General features: G+C 47.7%; 2 protein-coding genes across 14 annotated transcripts in view; one reads left to right on the top strand and one right to left on the bottom strand.

The window, feature by feature from the left end:
- Positions 1–2,657, top strand: part of Lpin (phosphatidate phosphatase LPIN) — a 33,289-nt gene extending 30,632 nt beyond the window's left edge. For all 5 annotated transcript variants that reach the window (XR_849879.3, XM_011143410.3, XM_011143409.2 and 2 more), the window contains one exon: positions 8–2,657. Coding sequence is in view for 4 of the 5 variants with exons in the window: in XM_011143410.3 (XP_011141712.1) it covers positions 8–158 (151 nt within the window). In the remaining variant the exon portion in view is untranslated. The remainder of the gene's footprint in view (positions 1–7) is intronic.
- A 1,995-nt stretch (positions 2,658–4,652) lies between these two features.
- On the bottom strand, positions 4,653–21,864 carry LOC105184549 (E2F transcription factor 1). Of its 9 annotated transcripts, none has more exons than XM_025306358.1 (9): positions 20,474–21,864; positions 15,078–15,246; positions 12,100–12,197; positions 11,849–12,000; positions 11,598–11,736; positions 11,304–11,517; positions 10,938–11,211; positions 10,452–10,800; positions 4,653–8,634 (listed from the first exon to the last, which is right to left on the bottom strand). In XM_025306358.1, the coding sequence occupies exons 3-9, from the start codon at positions 12,176–12,178 to the stop codon at positions 8,510–8,512; spliced, it is 1,332 nt and encodes a 443-aa protein (XP_025162143.1). In that variant the 5' UTR covers positions 12,179–12,197; positions 15,078–15,246; positions 20,474–21,864; the 3' UTR covers positions 4,653–8,509. The 9 variants fall into 9 exon arrangements, with proteins under 9 accessions (XP_025162143.1, XP_011141718.1, XP_011141717.1 ...); XM_011143416.3 differs by lacking the exon at positions 20,474–21,864 and adding an exon at positions 18,466–19,031; XM_011143415.3 differs by lacking the exon at positions 20,474–21,864 and adding an exon at positions 16,732–17,254.
- Between the last annotated feature and the right edge of the window lie 322 nt (positions 21,865–22,186).

Below are 22,186 nucleotides of genomic sequence, written 5' to 3'. Positions count from 1 at the left end.
ATTGCAGATATTCGAACATGAGTTTCATCGTCGATCATCTGTTCCCGGCATGGCGTGAGGATGCAGCCGATGAATTCAGCAACTTCGCATACTGGCGGGAGCCGATACCTGAAGTACCGAAACTCGAAGAGCTTTACGCTCAGGCTCAAGCTACCTAGGGAACTCGCTCTACTCCGCAACCAGTCACAATCGCTTGTATTACGAACCATCGTCGTCATATTTAAGCTAACTACTTTTATACCCTGCGCATCGATCGTAGTGGCCTTGACGGGTGCGATTGTCCAGTGTAACGCGTTAGAAGCTTCGAAGAGTGCGAACATTTGTTATTTCAAGTTTATTTGTTCAAGTTACCGTCGGAAGTGAAACTTCTTATTTGAATGGCACTTCGGTGTAGTTCGCCTGGGTTATTTAAGTGACACTTTTGTAAGTACGTATCGCATACACAGGTGATCTAGAGGGTAGAAATGTTTCGAGTTCAATATCTCAACATTCCAGAGTTTACAGCTTCGTTGTACACGCACGCAAGTATAATAGATAGTCCTTGCATCCATATATTAATTGGATCGAATCGCACCAGTCAATGTACACAGCGTGCCTAGTGATTAGATACAAATAAATGCTTCAGATTAACCTAAGCAAATCTTATGCACATGCATACACACACACACACACACACACACACACTTTCTCTCTCTCACATATATACATAAAAAACTTGATAAAGTTCTCAAGCTCTTCTACAAGCGATACTCACCATCGGGTCTCGCTGTTGAATACACTTCGTAAAATTGATGATCAGGTGGAATTTCGTGATCTTGCACACGGCACGATTCATCTGTGTGTTTACAGCGACATTCTCATTGTGCTAAAAAGAGAGAAAGAGAGAGAGAGAGAGAGAGTCTCGCTTATCACCGCACATATACACACACGCATCTTTTATACAAGCAATCTAATTGTTGTCCGCGTACATGCCGTGAATTTTCTACATTGAGTTACGTTGGGATTCTGTTTAGTCTAATTGGTGGTAGAAATATCGTCACGATCATAGAACGTAAGATATGTTAGCAGGAGTATTTATACGTCGCTTACGTTCCCTATTTTTATTCAGAGAATTGTAATTTATTTTTGTATGAGATCTCGATTAAGTTAGCGTGCTGTGAAATTGCCATATTTGGAAGGATATCATTTACCTTGTGATATTTCTGATCAAACTAGGGCTTACAAAGTAGATAATCTGTACAGACGTGGGGATTTCTTTTTGAACGTCAGCGTCAACGTGGTCCCACGAAATGCGAACTTGTCCTATGTTCCGCGTAGGTTGTACGTGATATAATTTTTATTTATTTAATTGTCCTCTCTAATGATGATTTTGTAATGCTACTTCTACCTACTTTCTACCAGCCTTTGTCTTTCGTATTACGTTACCTAAACTACATCATTGACGTATACATTAAGTAGTCGTTTTTTTTTCCTTCTTTTTTGTAGCCTGTGGTTGATTCAAATGTAAAAGTATAGTCTGTGGGTCCGTTCCTCATACTTCTCGAAAGTCATGCCGTTGAAGTAAAATAAAGGTACAATTACATCCAACCAAAGAGGATAGAGTAACATTCGCAATAGATTGTCTTATTAGGTAATAATTAGACTATAAATGTTTATGCAAATGTATCATCTTCTGAAGGGATGGAAAAGTAAAACTAAAACTTAAGCATAATTTATCAGTAGAATACAAATTCTATGTCTGTACGATAAAACAAGCTTCGACCGTTTTAGTTTTATTTTTCTAACTGATTCTTGATCTACATATTTATACAAACATCTGCAGTCCAATGGTGATGCAGCATTCAGTGAAATGCAACGAGATGGAAAAATTACCGTACGAATAGCAGATAGCTTTAAGAGTTTTTGGTTAGCCAAATGTGATCTAGCGCAGGGAAACTGATAAATTAGGAGGAATTTAGGAATTGGATGTTGTATAGATTTTGTATTCCTGTAAAAGGATGCACTTTTGTTTAACAATTATTTTAATGTATAATGTATATATTATGCGAAATAAGGTTATATTGTACATTTGTAATTGTTAAATATTTAATTTGTAGCATATTATATTTTACTCGTTTTGTTATAATTCATTATTTCTAGTACAAATAAATCCAGTCTTTTTGTAATTCTTTTTAGTTCGGTTTATAATATGTTCTTGCATTATATTATCACAACATACTTCTCCTTTGTGACAGTGAGTAAAAAAAAAAAGTTGCCAGTTTTCAATATACAAATTTAAACTTGAAAACTCGGGTTAACATATTGCATAAGGTGAACGTGTTCGTATGATTGGAATTGTTAGACGCGATGTCTACCTACCAAATAAAAGCTAATTTCCTTGCGGTTAGGAGTATTTAATAATTATTTTGTATGATAATATATCGAAATTGGTGTTATGTACGGAATGATGCGGTGTCTATCGATTAACCTTTGTATGTCAATAACGATTACCTGTCTAAGACGATCTCATCCTCTCACGATGTAATATGTTCCATTGGATTCGGTTTACTTAATTCTTGTCTCAGCGGTATTAGCACATTGCTATGCTTCTATATGTAATAAATGTATGACCTGTATCCTTTGGAATCATAATAAAAATCACCAAAATGGCTACTTCATCATAATCGAGCTACAGTCACAATGCAGTGATAATAAAAATTCTATATTGCAAACACGATCAGAGAGATTAAATCATGCTTTATCTCGACATTGCGTCGAAATATATTTTCACATTTTCCGCCGCTGCTTTAAATAAATCTCATGCGCGAAACGCGATAAGTATGTTACAATGACTTGTTGCTGCATCTCGCTCTCACGGATGTTCTACTCGGCCAACGAGTTTTAGTCTGAAACAATGAGTGTTTTGCGGGTCGTATTAAATTCATCGTAACGTTTCTTCATCATGCTTACAATTGAGATTTGAAACATTCAGCAAACCAACATTTCACCAACGGTGTACCTCGTATTTTAATTTCTGCAGCTTTTTTTTCTTTACATCTTCACTGTCTGAAAGCTCTAAAGACTCGATGGAAGATATGCTGTGTTTATTATCGGGATGGAGATCAACTACTTGCGGCGTATTATTACTGATTCGTTTTGGAGATACATCCCAGTACCAATAATATATAGCCTACAAATATCATTTGAAGAATATATTGAATGAAATCATCGGATATAAAAAGATGCAGAAAAATATTTGTTCACTTACCCATAATATACAAATCATCCAAAATATAGTTAAAGCCAGTGGCTCCATACTTTACTCGATCAGTATGAATTTTAATTTACGATATATTTCATGAAATATTATTTCTCACATTTAACACTAAAAATTTTCGTTGACATGTTTAAATTATCGATTATTAGATGCTCGTTTGTCACTTCCTCGATAGCTAATTTAGACAATTTCATGACAAGAATTTATTACATGAATCTCTTAATACACTCAGCCTTGTGAATATACTTTACTGTTGGTAAATTGATAATTGCTCAAAGTTCTCGACTAGCCGTAACGTTTCTACCTTTTCCCACGAGTGTTAATTAATTCCATCATGCTAAACAAAAGTGACATTTTAACAGCTTCATGTTTACGTATGCGTCAGGAAGGAGGATTAATAGAATTTCAATAAAATTTTTATCGTGTACACAATAAAAATAAAATTTTTATTAGTATGTGTAAGACACATCGCGCCTTTGGCGCCACTAGCGCCCTGTTTGCTCACGTTTTTTTCCGATCAGTTTGCCGCGTGCCGTGAGCGTAAATGATTAGGTTAGGTTAGGTTAGAAAGGGTTAAATTCTTCACTCTCATCCAAAGCAGAATATATACAAAATTGAAACTTCCTTTTTTATGATAACCGAGCACAAAGTTCAGTTCATAAAATCTCATAAAGATAAAACGACGAATTAGCTAATTAATTCTTATTATAATCAATACATATAAATTGTGCGTATGAAAATATGAAAAATGTCACAAGCAAAAAATAAATAAATTGAAGAATAATAATGAATAATAAAAAGATGTTGTGAGTTTAGAGTTACTTGTTACATATTACAGTGGTAATGAGCACAAAATATACTGTAATATAATCAGATACAATATAATGCAATGTAATATAATGTATATATAGTAAATATAATGTGTAAAAAATCTGGTTGAATATACAATCTAATCGAATATAATAAAATCTGTTTCAATTTAATACATGTATATATACACGTATGTGTGCAATATAATATATATATATATATATATATATATATATATATATGCTAATGTCGAATAGCTGTTTACCTGTTAAAATAATTAAAAATGGAAAAGGAATAAAATTTCAAGATTCAAGTACAGAATGAAACAGCATCTATTCGATTCTGAGAGTCAAGCGTCTTACCATTTTTGCACAAATTACTACTATTAATAAATATTCCAAATTAAATATACAAGAACTACCCCGATCATTTTCCGGACGATATGATGAACATCTCGAATACTAAGGTATATCGAACGAAACAAAGATCAACATTTTTTTCGATGCAGCTTCGCCATGTTTTGAAGCCTGCATTGGACTCAACAAAGCAAAGGAGTTTTGCGCAAGGCGGTAGGAAAAATGCATTCTTCAAATTATCAGATTTATTAGTCTATTTTGTGCGACGCTTGAATTTCAAACAATCTGTCACTTTAACTTATCTCGCCTATTGTATTCGTCGTCGCAAGCATTCGGGTCACAAATCAAACGGCAGAAATTGTACACGAAAAGTGACACTGTACGTTTACACGGTTAAATCAAGTAACAAACGGGATTTGCGGGATGAATAATAACGCATATGGCATACGATGTTACACAAGATTATATTTCGTAACTTTTTCCCTCCTCTGTCATTCTGCGGTGTTCTTTCGGCGGGCCGGACCCGTTAAAATGTGACAAAATGTTCGTTCGTCATAATGGAATCTCATTTGACTCTTTTCTTTTTTAAACTTATTTTTTCCTCTTTCAGTTTCTCATTTACGCTCTTTACAACGTTCGATCGGCGCGCTTGCAATCCTGTCTCGCCGTCTCGATTGTGAACAGTCTCTCAAATATACCGATCGAATGGGCGCGTACACGCATAATAAATGCGGCTTTCGCAGAGCTACACCGCTCGCAGTGGTGAACCAAAGGGCTCACTTTCCTTCCACACACGCAGGTATACGTACGCACACATACACACACACACACACACACACACACACACACACACACACACACACATGCACACATACACACACTGCACTCTCTCATTTTGTCAACTCTTATCCTTTTTCTCTCGAGAATAACCGAAACAAAAAAGTATTTATAAACAATACGAATCACATATTTGTCGCGTTCTGCCAACAGAAAACAAGGTTTCTCGTGAGCATCGCTTCCCAGTAAACACAGAGTATCATCGATGTTACAATGTCAGCTAAATCATATATGTTACATAACAGTTGCTTTGTTGTATACATAACAAAGTAACAGTTACGTAACATACCATATGATTTAGCTGACATTGTAACATCGATGATACTTTGTGTTTACTGGGTTCTGTACATAGCAAGATTTATAAACATTCATATAGAAAGAAATGTCATGAGTGTCGAACGAAAGAAAGTTAAGTTGCACGGCAATTTGCTAGAAGCGGCTGTAAATTCGCGTGTCTCGGGTTAGAAAATCAAACGACAGTGCGCCGTCTTTGACGGCGAGTTCCAGAAGACCAGAAGCAGGCGTTGCGGGATGCGAGAGAGTGCGATTCTCGCTCGTTCACGTTCGCTACCCAGGAATAGAGGATATTACTCGGGGACGCTCAAGTGAAAACGATATCTTGGAGAAAGAAAAGAAACACGAGCTCGAAGTTCTTTGTAGATCTTGCCGAATACTTCGACACTCCAAACGTGACTAAACGTCAATACTTTGAACCGTCAACAGGCCCCATTAGCAATTAATGAGGTAGTAATAATTTTCAAGTATTCTATATACGATAAGATAAAGACTTTGAACACACTCGTATCTTAACGCATTCACGCCACACGCTCTCTCCGCTTGCCACCGTTCACCCTCTGGTTGCACTAGGCATATGAAAAAGAAAAAGAAGTGCACAACGCCGCTTAGTGTAATCGAAAAAACGAAAACAAGATTAATACAATTTTACCCCGGTAATTGCAAACGGGAGCCGCAGCAGCGAACGTTGTGCAAAGTAACAATCCGCGCGAACGTGACGCTCATCGTCATTACACATACCGTTGCGCGAAACCAAGTTTTTTTTCTTTTTTTAAGTTTAAGGCGAAACTACACACTTGGAATCCGTAAAATATCAGATCGATTTCATCAAGGTACTACTAAAATGAGGATCTCGAGTATACTATATACGCGAGATAAAGCCGAAATATTTCGTGAGTCTTGAAACAGGATCGTCGTTGAGCCACGAAGAAAAGATTGCAGAACATTATTTAGTTAGTTAATTATTGGTCTTCAACTGGCTTCATAATCCGAAAGGTCTTGCGAAATTGCTCACACACGCGTTCGCAACGCAACGCGGGCAGTCTCATTATCCTGCACAACATTCGTTCGCTATAAATGTAGGTACGTATTATATGTACGTATACATACATATATATGTATAAGTGAAATTATAAACTAACATCATCTCGTTTCGTTTAATGTCGCAATAATCGTTAATAATAATATGAATAATTAAAAGTAACTAGGTAACCGATTATGTATACGATAATTATATATAACGACGCGCTCTCGCAATATGTCATTCGAATTTTTATATATTCCTTTCCACGTACATATATATGTGTATACAAATATGTGTGCGACATATCGATATACGAATATATATGTATTGTTATTATTATAATACATGTACATATATATACGTACGTGTATGTGTATGTATGTGTGTGTGTGGGTGTTGTGTGTATGTAGGTGGGTGTGTGTTTGTGTGCTTACATTTGTATAATTACGTTTGTAAAGATATTTACAATTGCAGAAGGGTATGATCATTATTTTGTAGGCACTATGGCTTTGGACGTACACTAAAGTTGTACGTTAGAGTACATCCTTAAGGGACTTCCAGACGAGATAATTTCCCCAGTGTATCCTTGAGCTCTCGAGGAACGAAAGGAGGCAACTCTGCGCGAGTCTCGCTCGATGAAACGTCACCGGCGCCACGCGCGCGCGCGCGCGCGCGACAGAAGTCAAGTGTCCACCGGCAAAAGAACGTCTCTCTGTGAAAACCCCCGCGATCAGGTTCAAAGTAGTACTGCGTACCGAATTGATGGGATCTTAGGTGACGATCGTCAGGACGCCGAGAGTGCGTTGGGCACGCATCTCCACGTTGCAACGTGGACGACACCATCCAAGATCGCATTCGTCTGTCCTGCTCTTGTTTTGAGTTCGTCTCTCCGTGTCCGCGACGTCGAAAAATCGGGAAAAAAGCTATTCTTGCCGTCGAAGTTTGTTTTACATCAGAGAGAACCACTCGATGAAGATTCTCAACTGCTTCTTCTGTTTCACAATTAGCGAAAGCAATTTGGTCGTTGTTTCATGCGGTCTCTCTCTCTCTCTCTCTCTCTCTCTCTCTCTCTCTCTCTCTCTCTCTCTCTCTCTCCTTCATGTACAAGCACACACGCACACACACTCCTTTTTTCTTCTCTTTTTACGATCCCGACGCGAGTACACGCTTTTCTATCACTTAGTACAATTTCTATTATTACAGATTGCACGGATAAAGCGCCTTCGCTTTCTCGCTTTCTGTCCGGAGTCTTCGCGCGATTCATTACGCAAACGTAATCGATGCCGACCGTATCGAGCCGGGAAGCACGTGCCAACAATTTCGTGATATGTTTTTCCTGTGCTTCGCGGTTCAGTTTATCCCGCAAAAAAAAAACTGTGATAAAACAATACTACGAGACATCCCCGAGACGTATAATGCGCGCGTGTAATAAGAGAAAACGTAAAGAACGCGTTAAAATACTTCGGCTTATAGTTCATTCTTTCTCGTAGCATGAACCACGCCATAATGGACCAATCAGTAAAATCATTTACAAACAGGAATATAAACTATCTCGCTTATCGATTAGCTTGTATTTACAATCGTCCGTGGAAATCGAAAGTTTCAGCGCGCGTGCCCCTACCAACCCTCATTCTGCCGTTCTTTCGTTTAACGTTGACCGTACGTAAAACGTGGGGATAAACGTTTGGTTCGAGGAGAAACGATAAAAATAAATAAAAGCGACATCGCATGCCGCGCGATTTATTGACAAGATCGACGCACGCAACGAAAATACCAACTGTCTCCTATCGTGTGCGACGCGAAGGCGCATGACAAATCGGACGAAGCGATTCACAGTCCGTTACAGCACCAGGGAGGCGAACTCAGAGCGACGGTTCAAAGAGACGAAGAGAATGCTCTCTTACGTTGATAACGGCGACATCGATGATATTCCTAGAATTTCAAATCGAACAAGTCCGCGAGACCCTCCTCGTTGCCTAATGAGAACGAGTAGTCGCTCTCGGAAAGCGGCGGTTCCAAAGTCAGCAACTGTTCTCCAAAATCGAACATATCCAGATCTGTAACAGAAGCAAGATCAATGAAAGTGGGGGGACATACGACATGTAGTGCTTACACAGTGTAAAGCACACTTTCTCGTATTCTCTCATGTGCATGCTATATTATTTTCTTATTTTCTTCACTTGGATTAACTTTGCAAAAACTCGAGGAATATAGAACATGATTTTGTAATATTCAAATTGACGTGATAACAATGTGATAATATTGCAACTTCTATGTATTAATTATTCAAAGGGGATGATTAAGAAATACTTAGCGATAATGCGGCACTTTCGACCTACATTCCTATTTATTCCTTTGAATGCGTTACAAAGCATCTTTTATCTTGCTTGCGCGAGAGATCTAAGTCCGCAATATACAGATATACGTTATATAAAGCCTCAGGAGGTACAATTAAGGCGTACTGTTAGTTCTCAGAGTTACGCGTTAAGAGAGCAGGAGTTTGTCAGATATGCCTACAAGCTTCCACATTAAGTAAGTTCCGGGAAAGTGACGAACGCAGCAAAATGCCTCCGTAGTGGACCGAGTCTGGTCGAGGTCGAGTCACGAGAGAGAATTGCTACTCTCCTAATACGACCAAGTCGGATCGCTGCAAAATTCGAGTCGATCGCACTGATTTTCAAGATTCGCGAGCCATGTTCTTTTGTCCTCCCTCCAACATACTAAGCCACACCAAGTATAATGACAAAGAAACGATCGCCGGAAGAAGCGCGCGCCTTACGTTTGCATGTAGTTCACACGGCAATGCTAACGACTGTAACATCACAATAAAATACTAGGGGTGCCAATAGTTAGTTTGTATAAATGAACGTACCTTCGCGCGACACGAGCTTTGCTGTATGAAACCGTTACCTAACTAGAACTCTGCCTGTGATGTGACTTTAATAATATTAACACACAAGTCACAGCCAGAGCTCCATCAGGGTACGGCTATCGTCCATTGGTGAAAAGGCAGAGAAGTGTGTTCAAAGGGCAGGTAGTGCGGCGGATCATAAAGTCACATGGAATCGTATAACTTTCACTACCGTTCCTTTGAACGAGATTTGTCCACGAATGATTTTCAAACTGTAGCATGCAGTACGTCCTTCTCGAGTGTGGAGAAAGAAACAGATGGTAATTGTCATAATCATCTCGATGCAAATTTTCAACCAGAGAAGAACGTACAACTGTTCGGAAGTATCTTTTAGTATCAGGAAAGGCAGGAAAATCTAAATGTAGTTCACAAAAGAAAATAATCAAATAGAATAGGTATTTTACATGAAGAATATAAATTACATAAAGCCTACCGGATGAAGCGCAAGAAATTCTACGCAAATAAAAAAGAACTAAAATAAGAAATGAAAAAGAAATATAAAAAAGAACGTGCAACAGAGTATATTTATTAAAATATCAATATAAAAAAGAAATATTTATATATACATACGCCTGTGTACTTGTTGGAGCAGCTGGCATTTTTTTAATGATATTTTATATAGAATTTTTTTAATAATGTATACCTCGCAGAAACAATATATTTACAAGAGAAGAGAAACGATACGACAAATATAATTTCCCATAAATGTTAAATGTAAACACGGAGGCAGATGATAGTGCGATATGAGGAAGACTTGAGTTGAAAATTAAAGATTTCTCCTCATTTCAGAGCCTCCTTTAAGATAACTTTGCAACGAACGCCATTTCTAACGGATCGATCGTTAGTATGAAACAAAGAATACATAGAAGAAGCCCATATATAGAATGACTGCTTGGAATAAAAAAGAAGCAGAAGTATGAGGCAAGCCAAGCTAGCAATCGATAAAGTTGCTGACGACCCTACCTGAAGGGTTGAGTTGGTCGTCCGTTTGCAGCTGGAACTTGCCACCGCCCATTGGTCCATAATCGTCGGATTCGCAGAGGAACGCGTCCCTCATACTTGGTAAACTGCTAACTGAAGATATGGGGGCACACAGGCGAGCGTTCAGGGGACTATCATCGGAAGGTACTGGTTCGACTCGCACATCGCCATCTCTATTAATCAACAGTTCAGGAGATAAAGAGGCGGGTATGTCGGGTTCTTTTGATTGCGTTGTCGCGTATCCGGAATAGGGTGACGTTTTGACTCCAGGGTCATCGGGACACAGAAACACCTCTATCTCCCCGTGAGACGACCTCATGTGCATCTGAAGCTAGAAGTACAATTGTCACGCTTTAGAACGGAATGTGGCAACATAACTCGCTACATAACTATATCTCACATTTGTCCGGAGCGCGACGTTCGCGCGCGATATGAACGATACATTCTCAGAATTTCGCTCATATTTACCTTTTGTTGGCCAAGATTATTCGTGGGTTGCGGGACATGGAGGGTCGCTTCCGGCGGTGCTTTCACAGCCATAATAGCTTGCTCTTTGTACATTGGGACTGAACGTAAATCGTGATACGTTACATAAGCGTATTTTCTATCTGCGCAAAGTTCGCGTAGGTTCTTGTTCGCACCGTGGATCAATCGATCCAAGGTGTTCTCCTTCGCTTCCAAGTCCGCCACCTCCCTCCTGAGATCGGCGATGTCGTTCCGCTCATTCGGTAACTGACCGCCTCTGCAAAGAAAAAAAAAAGGATATGCGTCCTTAGTGCAAAATCTGTCCGATCTGTCCGTTCGGTGCGCGCTCAGTATTGGCGGATAACGTACTTCCATTGGATATTGTTTTTACTTTTCTTCTCTAAGATACCGATGCCCTCTAAGACATTAGTAATGTCGTATATACGACGCTTTTGTACCTCCAGCTTCTCGGACGCCACGTTCAAGTCCACCACACCGTCCTGACTGCTCTCGATCAAGTGGATAAACTTCTTCGTGAGCAAACTTAACGACGTGTCGTACCGTGTCCTTTCTACGGTTTTACCTGCAATATGCCGGCGGTTCTTCCTTGCGTGAAACATGAAAAATAGGGTGGCAACGTCATAAAGCAAAAACAAAATTTACTTTTGGTGGGCGTGTGACCAGTCAGAGAATTCGAGCCGGATCTTCTGCGTTTACCTCTAGGAGCTTTGAAAGCTGGCTGGCTGGGACCGGTAGTCCCTACCTCCAAATTCAGTCTTCTTTTTACCGCCTGAACTGATATCTGTCAACAATATGCAACCCTCAAGTAATCATTACACAACAATTAATTGTACAATCACTAGTGGTTTAGGAGTAGAAATTGCTGTAGGCAACAGTGTGACTTGTTTTACTACCTCAGCTCGTGGGGGTGGTTGTGGGGGCTTCCTGGTCACTTGATAGGAAGGTGTTTGTCCATACTGGTGGTCTTGTAAGTGAGGACTTGGTGTCTCTTCCACCGACTTCTGGACTTCATCCAAGGACCCATCGTCCAGGAACTCGGATTTCACTATGAAAAGGGATCACCCAAGACAGTCAGTCTGAGAAACTGGGTGTGCCATTACGGTGTGTGATGCGTACAAGCAACACTTCGCTCAAGTCAACTCACACAACTTCGTTTCTGTCATATCCGGTGTAACAGGCCCAGTTGGATCTTCCAGAACCACTTGTCTCCTTACCCGAGGCATTCTGGCAATGTGATTTTGTCTGGAAAACAAAGTGGCAGCCATATGACACCATGTAACTGCCGAGTCTTCAATTCTGTAGTATCAACTGTATCGTAACCAAGAATCGCGAGTTGTTCGGGATATTACAGAGAATCGGGCGAACGTATGTCGAGCGTGCAACGGATTCTACACACAACGAGCAAATCTCAAGCCCCCACGACTCGCGATCAGAGCAGAATCAACTCTCGCTCAGGGTGACGACGGTCGCATCACCCACCACAATCGACGACAGTCACCACATAAGTCACGTCCTCTCCAGCCAGAAAATGACATCACACACACGACGTACAAACCTATTTCTAAACGCACTTCGCATCCTCGACCCTAACCGCTGGCCGCCGCGTGCGTTCGTCGGCATCTTGTCAGCGTGTGGCACGTGCGGCGAGTGTCATTTTTAAATGCCCAAAGCTCTCACAACGGCGGGCGGCTGCTGTCGACGTCGTCTTCGAGAACCAACCCGGTAGTCCGCGTGCGGAGGCGCGATTCCGCGTGCATACGGCACGAGAGAGAGAGAGAGAGAGAGAGAGAGAGAAAGAGAGAGAGAGAGAGAGAGAGCGCGCGGAAATAATAAGGGCGTGCGAGCACCGCGCTAGAGGAGTGCAACTATGTTGCGCGATATTAGCATCTCTGGCGGCGGGCGGTGGAAGGCGGCAATCGGATTGCGCGGCGGCGGCGGTGGCGGCGTCGTGCCGCCTTAAGTCGGACGCGCACGAGAAGCACGCGAGCCCAATGAAAGTGGCCGCGAAAAGCCGGGGAAAAAAGCGACGACGGCGGGAAAAAGAACTAATAAAACGAAAAAGTCCACTACCGCTCTCGGCTTCTCCGGGAAAAGCCGGCCGGAGAGCGCAGAGTAGGCCTTCCGGAAACGCACATGTTCTCCTGGGGACGTCCTGAGGATGAAGAAATATCCCCAGGACGTCCTCAAGACGTACCATGGACGTCCTCTGGACATCTGTGCTATTAGGGCTCTCATCTGCCGGAGATTGTTTTCGTCGGGAATTTGAGAAACAAGAGGAGAAGCGACGATGGATTAAAGCGCGGCCAGACTTCCAATTTCCGATTTTTCAAAAAGCTCTGAGCCTTCGATTCTTGAAAGACTGTGCTTGGCCCGGAAACTCGTTCGAGTTTCACACAAGTATATATCTCGACCATACTAGACATAAGAAAAAAAAAAAAGAAAAAAAAATAAGTCACTGTTCCACAGCTACTCTTCGTTTCTCGAATTCTCAGCGTATCAATCGTCAAGAAAGAGGATCAAAGGAGATTCAGAGAATTCCACGCGATATTCCGACGCCACGTGTTACCTTCCACAGATACTGAGGTCCGGCACGAGACTGGCAAGTACGATTTTCGAAAAATCACCGAAAGCGTACGGAAAAGGTTTCCTGCACTTCCACGTAACAAGCGGCATGCTGGGACGAGGATTCGAGGAAACCGCACAAACTACCGTGGGTTTCGGTTACATCCCGAAGCGTCTGCGGAACTCGGCGAGTGACCGAGCCGACAGCTGATCGGCCGTCGTTATCTTTTAAAAGGCGTGTGGACAATAATGTTTCGTTGATAAGCCTACCGAAGCCGGAGGTCGGAGAGGGGGTCTTAATCAAGATTCGATCGGGACTTTCAATTCCGGCCAACTGTGCAATCGCACGCACACTTATCGCTTTTTCCTTCTCCTGTCTCTCTCTCTCTCTCTCTCTCTCTCTCTCTCTCTCTCTCTCTCTCTCTCTCTCTCTCTCTCTCTCTCTCTCTCGCTCTCTCCCTTTCTTTCTCGAACCGGTCCCAAAAATGAGGCTCGCGCGAATCTCCGCGATAGTAAACACGAGCTCGATTACGCGGACGTGAAAACGGGACTTCTCTGGCGCTCGATAGAAATCATGAACCGGCCGTGCGTGTTAAGTGAGGCGTGCGTGCACACCGATGGAATCGCACGTTCATCAGAGGCTGAAAAATACGAGAAGCACGCTCTCGAAGGTCCACGCCAATGAGACGCAACTTTGCGACGTCGCAGCGATCGCGAGACGCGCGTCCACCAGGTGATTTGGACACGAAGCGATAAACGCGTCCCCGCATGAATCACGCTCTCGGAGTGTGTGTGTGTGTGTGTGTTTTATTAAATTATAATTTCTACAGTATCACCGCGATCACTTAGTTTCCTCAGCAACGAATATCCTTCCCCTCCTGCCTCTCCTTTCCGCGATATAAACTTGAGACACAAATATTCATGTGCTCACGTTGAACTAACACTCGGGCGAAATTTGCAAAGTTCACTGTACGGCCCTCTAACATGCGTCCGCTCTTCCTTTGCTCTACAACAGTGGTTCTCAAGTATCGCTCTCCGATCACAATTTCGAAATAATGAATACAAAATGATCGACGAGGCCACTTATGATTGTCCGTTGCAGCAATTGAGGAAAAAAATTTGATGGATATGGATCGAAGTCTTTGAGAGACGCGATAAGCAAGAACGTCGAGTTATTGTTTCGTCGTTGTGACTGTCTTGGCGAAAGATTTTCACAGACGTTTCCCGTGAAAAAAAAAAGAAAAAATCAGATACTTCTTACAGAGAAAAAGAAAACGGTAGCTTAGCTCCAGAAATGGACAAAGCTCTGACGGCTGCCACGTTTCTCGGGCCTTCCTCGAACACTTACAAAGAATCGAGGATTACAAGATATACAAAGGATCGGCGATCTGCACGTCCAGACAGCCTTCTTCCTTTCTCAGCAAGGGAATTTCTTACGGTGGCAGAAATAATGGCCGGGGAGAACCTTGAGAATCACTGTCCAGAGAGAAGATTCCGATCCGACCAAAGCCCAGCGGCAGGCCGGAGTAATGCCGGCGTAGAATAAAATTGATTTTGTACCTTAGCGACTCATAACGACAGCTCTCTCTCTCTCTCTTTCTCTCTCTCTCTTTCTCCTCCCTCGGCAAGTTTCTCGCGGCGGAAAGCTATTCGTGCTTGGGGATCGCTGCTTCGAAGAAAGTGTCCCGACCGACAAAGCCCATCGACGTCACGTCCGACCGGCGGATCGCTAGAGAACAAACAAATATACAAGGAACAAGGTGAAAAGCACATTCAACGAGAGGAGGAAGCAAGTTAGAAATGCCGAGAGGAGCCAGCCGGCTGAGATAGAAAAACCGAGAGAGACACCCCAGGGGACCCCCGCGTTGCGCCAGCCCTTGTTACGCGCCTGACGAGCGGACCCACGGTGTGTGTGTGCGCCCGAGACCCGGGGAATTTTCGAAAAAAAGAGCAAGCGGGACTAGACGGTCGTTCCGGGTGTGGTTTAAAGAGGCGGCACATAGCCGCCTCTCGTAATATCGCGGGTCTCGAAACGCGCGCCGTACACGGCCGCGCGGCTCGTTACAGCTCGTGGTCCATCTTTTATTAATGAAGAAATCCTCGCGTGACTAATCGCTGTGTGTACCAATCGCTCGACCGTGGAGCGCACGTCGACTCTTTAAAAGTCCGCCGCTCGTCGATGGACCGTTCGCTCGTTCGCGCGAATAATTTCCACCTTCGTCTATCAATCTCCCGATCAATCGGAGGATCCGAGCGGATCGACTGATAAAGTTCGACCGTTCGGATGCAAATCTCTCCCCCCCTCCCTGGACAAGGTGAGCGAGTTTCCAATCGTATACATTATTTAAGCGTTATACAATATATGCAATGGCCACTTTTTCTTCGTCTATCTATCTCTCTCTCTCTCTCTCTCTCTCTCTCTCTCCCCCTCTCTCTCTGTCCCTCTCTTTCTGGCCGCAGCTCGCTAACAAAGTTGCAGCCGCGAGATCAACGGGGTCACGTCGGGCCGCGCTCTGGAATTATTCAATGACATTTCACGAAGACCACGGGTCCACCAGCTTCGTCAACGCGACTCCGGAGATGCGACGATCGCGTACGGACATCCAGGGAGGAAATTTGAGAGCGCGACTCACGCACGTGTTGGTCGACCGGCTCCGACTTGTCCGGTGCCTTCAGCGGAGTACACACAGCCGGCCGGCCTAGCCGGGATCTCCCGAGAGGCACTAAGCACCGTGGGAAGACGAGAGGGTGGCGATTCGCGTTCCCCAAGGTTGGGAGCAGTGCACCGAGCCGCCGCGCCGAAGAAGGAGAGAGAGAGAGAGAGAGAGAAAGAGACTCATCGATTGGTCGGCGGTTATCTAGAAGATAAATGCGGAGAGGCGGCCGAGAGCAGCGCTCGGGCGCAAAAGTAACGGAGCATCGATTGACGAGCGAGCGTCTGCTGCGCCGACCATGTCCGCTCGTCCTCCAAGGACAAGCACGGTTTACACACGGGTCGTCTCTGTGCGCGGACGTCGTCGTCGTCGTCGTCGTTCCGTGACGCGCGACGCCAAGCCCCGGGTTAGGATCGCTCGTTAGGCTGCCCGCGATTGGCTGCCGCCGACGGAGATGAGCCGCGAGCACGTCGGCTCTCGACCGGGCCGTGGAGTCGACGACGCGATACGCGACCTGACGCGACGCTGCTCGCACGTTCCTCGCTCGCGCGACTACTTACTCGAAGCTCACAAGCTACCGACAATCCCGATCCCGACCACCCGTCCTCGTTCCGTGCGCCTCGGCCAGCTACGACGTGGATACTAACGCCGGGTCCCCAGTGCGTCATGGACAGGCAGGAAATGCCGCCGCCGCAGTAGTGACGGCGGCGGCGGCGGCGGCGGCGTCCATGGAACGTGCGCTGTGCGCAAGGCGGCAAAAGAGCGTACGACGTGTCTCCGTCTGTCCCTCGTGCCGCGACTTCCCGGTCGCAATGTCGCTCCATTCGCAATTACGGCGCGAGTACGCAGAATGTGCTCGCGCGCGACCTGTGCACACCTGCCGCGTCCTTCCCCCCGCGCGCCTTCCTTACGCGAGGACGTCGAGTTTTCACTGCCGTTGTGCGGGCTATCTCCGCTCTCGACCGGCTGCTTCCGCTTCATCGAGTCCCTGCGAGCGATTGGCTGCAGCATGCACCGAGAGAGAGAAAGAGAGAGAGATGAGTTCGGAAGCGACAGTCGCCACTCTTCTACTTCGCGTTTCCCGGCCGTCCCGCGGCGAGTCAGCGGAAAACACGCGCGGAGCGCGGAGCCGGCTTCCCGGTCTGACGTAATCAGCGCGATCAGCTGTTAAGCGCGCTCGCCTGGTCGATCGCCGGGGAGTCTCGATTCTCTCTCTTTCCCTCACGCTCGTTCTCGAAGGAGAGAGCGCTATCGATAGTCGGTCATGATGAGCGGCCAATGGCACGCGCGCGACCAGCAAAAACGGAGCCCGCCCATTGGTGGACTTGGCGGAGGCGCTCGCTTCGAGAATCGAAAGCTCGAAAGCCTGCCTCGGCCTTCTCTTCTGCTCTCCGCCTCGCCGAGAGTGTAGGAGTAGCGCAGGGCGATCGAGAAGGGCATTCGCGGGATACTTCGAGATATCGTATCGCGTCACTCTCGCGGCGAGATGAGTAACGAAGAAGCGAGGCCGCGATCTCGTGCACGCGCGCTCTTTTTCTCTTCTCTCTCTCTTTCTCCCTCTTCTTTCTATCTCTTTCTTTCTCGTACGCGCGTACGGACGCACGTTTGCGGTTATGTGAGCGTTCGATTACTCTCTCACACACACACACGCACACAGGGCTGCAGACCGCGCGCGATCACACGTGTGCACGCACACAGCCGTCTACGAGCACCTCGTTTAAAGAGCCAAGACGGCACCGCCGAGTCCCTAGTAAGGCGCGCTACCGGCTAACGTTACAAAGAGGAGCGCGAGACGTGACCGCGCGGCCGTCCACCCGGAAACATCCCGTCGATTTTGACAAACGGCCGGAACGAAACGAAGCCCTCTCCGAAGCGCGACGACTTGACGGAGCCAGCAGGATCGAAAAGTTCCGTGCGAGAAAGAAAGAGAGAAAGAGCAGGCGTGCACTGAACCTGTTCGCGCGTGAAACGGCATTTCGTGGTAGCGCGGGAGCCGCCGCGCGAGAACGAGAGAAGGACGACGAAAACGTGCACGGCGAGGAGGCCGAGCGAGGAAGAGAGACGGAAGTAGAGTAGTGTCGGGCGAAGAGATACGCGCCCGTTTGCACAGTCTCCGTCTCTTTCTACCTCTCCTCTCTCTCTCTCTCTCTCTCTGTCCTATCTTACCACACGCGCGCGCGCGCGCTCGCGCATAATACACACATGCACGCACATACATACAACACACACACTCTCTCTCTCTCTCTCTCTCTCTCTCTCTCTCTGCCTCGCGCTCCTTGGTTTTTTCTACTTACTTGGCTGCTCACGAACGTATGCGCTGCGTCGCGTAGTATTTTGAGACCGGAGGCCCGCGGCTCTCTTCCGGGAGGAGATTCACGAGGCAAGCCAGCACACGGCGCGTGTCACAGGACGTCGGAGCCGGGCATCTCGATCCGGGTATGTCTCCGGGTCGGCGAGATGGCACGACGAGAGCCGCGACGAGTGACAGAACGGCCGGGCTGGGATTTGCCCGGGATGACGACACGACACGACACGACGGCGACGACGACGACGACGACGACGACGACGATAAACGATTGTCTCGACTCGGAACGGGAGCGTACGTTCTCGTCCCTTTCGTCGTCGTGGCCGAGAGTTCCCGCGCGCAGCGCGATCGCGCGATGTTCCTCGTATATTAGTGCGCGCGATCACTCTCTCGCCCTTTCCCTTCGTACGTATGCTCGTTCGCTTGCTCGCTCAACCTCGTCGTCGTAGTAGTCGCGGTCGACGTGGGTCGTTGCGTCGTACTACTATCGTACTCCGCAATTTATACCTCTCTCTCTTTCTCTCTCTCTCTCGCTCTATCGTTTCGCTCTCTCTCTCCCTCTCGTTCTCTCTTCACGTATATTTCTCTCTCTCTCTCTCTCTCTCTCTCTCTCTCTCTCTCTCTCTCTCTCTCCCCTCAATGCCGTCCGTTTCTCCGAAACTGCGCTGTTCTAGAGCACGGTGTCCATTTTCCGAGCGTGGCTGGTTAAATCGCTACGGTTAAAGAGCAGCGACGTGCAGAGCAGACAGGTAGACAGGTAGACGGAGGTGGACAATGCGCGCGGGCGAGCAGACGCCTCTCTCTCTCTCTCTCTCTCTCTCTCTCTCTCTCTCTCTCTCTCTCTCTCTCTCTCTCTCTCTCTCTCTCTCTCTCTCTCCGACGAACAAGCGAGCGAGCGAGCGAGGTCCAGAAAAATACGCGGGATCGAGGATCGTCGTTCACGCGCCGCCGTTCCCGGCTGCTTTTTTTCACTGCGACTCGGGGATGCGGCGTGGCGCGCGCTCGCCTCGCTCTTCACAGCGGCGAGCCCCGCCTCGGCATGATCGACGCTCGGACCAACCGGGCCGGCGTCGTGCAGGAGAAACGAACCTTTTCTTTCTCCGTCTCACTCTCTTTCTCTCTCTCGCTCTCCCTTCCTCCCCGCCCGCCCTGCTCACTCTCTCATACACATATACATACACACACACACACACACACACACACACTCTCTCTCTCTCTCTCTCTCTCTCGCTTTCTTTTTCTCCGTGATCGTCGGGACTTCGTGAGGATCTCCGGACGGCCGGCCAACCGCTCGTTTGTCCGATCTTTCGAGTGGATTAGACCGGATGGACGAAGTTCGAGCTCTCTGTGGCGCGCTGGCACGACTGGCCGGCTCAGCTTGTGCGAGAAATGAATAGTGTCGCGTGCGCCGGTGCTGGCGATACCCGAGGGAGAAAGAGCGAGAGAGAAAGGGAGTCGGAAAGAGAGGGCAAGAGTGAGCGGAGAGCCGCGTGTCCGTGCGTATTCGCGAACATCGAGGGGACCCTCTCTCTCTCTCTCTCGTTCCCTCCCTCTGGGAGAGAAAGAGGAGGAGGTGACCGGCTCTCCGCGACGCCGCCAGCAGCTGTGCGTCGGTGTGTGTACGAGGAGAGACCGCAATGTAGTAACGTCGCGTCGCAGCGCGCCGCGTGTGTACGCCGCCGGCGTAAAGAGAGCGTAGACGTGTGTACGCGCGCAGCGCGGTGGCGCGAGCGACGGTGTTCCCGGCGTCGCAGCGCGCGTGCGCGGACGAGAGACCGCACAGACGGCGCCTCCGATGCCAGCCGTATGCCTAGGTTATGTGCACGCATGTGTGCATGCGTGCGTGTGTACGAGCGCGTCGCCACGAGAGGCGGTGGTGCGAAACGGCACGAGTATGCAAGCGCATCGCGCCGCCGTTCCTCGTCCTCGTGGCGACGCCCGCACCCTGGGCTCTTATTCTCTATCGCAAGGCTAATGACACTGTTGATGCAACTTACGGGAGTATAACGAGTACCGGCGAATGCTGACGAGGCGCGGCCTCGGCGGGGTTCGGCGCGCGTTACAGTTCTTTTCATTCAGGCGCGTCCAACGGCGGCGGCAGGCACTGTCATAGGTCGGCGACGACGGCCCCGGCTGACATGCCACCGGTGTGCCGGGACGGTGCGGCGCTATTCGTCAATACGCGCACCCTCGGTCGCACGGCGGTACTGCCGTCGGCCAGCGGTCGTGCTCGTTGGCGACGCTGCTCGGTCGTGCGTGAGCGTGTCACCGCGCCGACGACGAGAGCAGCAGCAGCAGCAGCAGGAGTAGCGGCGGCGGCGGCGTGTCCGTGAGGCGCGCGCGCGCAAACAGCCGGCGTACCGGCCATCTGCCGGTCGCGCGGCGCAGCTGAATACGCGCGCCAAAACCGCCAAGCCGCGCGCTGCTTCTTCCTCGTGAGCGCCGCCTTGGCTGGGGACTTTGTCAGCCTGTGCTGTCTCCTTCGCCCTTCGGCGTTTCGATCCGGCTTCTACGTGGAGTCGCGACGATGATGATGCACCGGCCTGTCGCCGCCCGGCGAAGCGGCAGCGACGGAAACGACACGGGCGAGAACCGACAACAGCCGGCGACGCTCGTTTGGGCCGTTACGTGGACTAATTAATATTGTTCTTAACGGCGCATCTTGCACACTGACGCGGTCGAGGAGTCTCTCTCTCTCTCGCGAGCGCGGGATCGGTTCGCGCGACGACCGCCTCGCCGAGACGTCTTCGCGACGCGCTCCGCGCAGTTTGCCCGCCAAAAATCGAGGCCGTCCCTCTCACCCGGCCCGACGCCGTTTTGCCACGCAAGCGATACGCGCGTCGCGCCTCAAGGTTCCCCGCGGGCGTTCCTGAGTCTCGCCTCCTGGTCGTCGACGGGTGCGCGACGATGCACGCCGCAGTTCACGCGTTCCCGACACTCCCGCGTTCCTGCGGCACACCATTACCGTACCGGTCCGCCATGCTCACTCGCCAGTCTCTCTCTGTCTCTCTTTCTCGGGGGTGTGTGCGGAGCGCTCGTTCCCGAACAAAGTACGCGTCTCTCTCCCCTTCTCGCTCCCCCCCCCCCTCTCTCTTTCTCTCTCTTTTGTCTATCTGCTGGAGGTTACCCGTTCTCGTCGAGATCAGGTCCCTTTAACCTCTCTGCAACTCGCGCGGTTCAGCCGGCGGCTCAGGTGGGGATCACGGCGACACGGGAGCGGCGTTACGCGAAGCGCGCTCGCGAATTATGCAATTTAGTGACGTATGAATATCGGGGCGGCGAGACGACGACCACACGGGCGCGCGCACGCACGCACGCACGCATCGCACGCTTACGACGAACCTGCCGGACACTGACGCGCTCCTCGCTTCTTGCCTGTTCTCCCGTCCGAAACTAAGCGGGCGGTCGCCGCCGCCGCCGCCGCCGCCGCTTCCTTCGCGACTGAGGTGGGGGGTATTCGACGGCAGGGGCGTAACGGCGAGGCGGGTTCCCCGTGGACACGCCGCGCTGTTCTCTGTCGCCGACAAAATCGATGGACCGCAGACGAGAGGATAAAAATATATATCGCCGGTAAAAGGTCGCATTTTTATTATTTCCGACGGAATCGCCGACGCCGGCGTCGCTTTCCCTCGCAGCCGATGGCGTTTTTATTTCCGCGAGTCATGCCATATAGGCACACGCGAGCTGGGTAACACGGAGTGTATGTACAT

The sequence above is a fragment of the Harpegnathos saltator genome, unplaced genomic scaffold, assembly GCF_003227715.2.
Source record: "Harpegnathos saltator strain DR-91 unplaced genomic scaffold, Hsal_v8.6 scaffold124, whole genome shotgun sequence".
NCBI lineage: Eukaryota > Metazoa > Arthropoda > Insecta > Hymenoptera > Formicidae > Harpegnathos > Harpegnathos saltator.
This window is presented reverse-complemented; position numbering and strand designations above follow the sequence as displayed.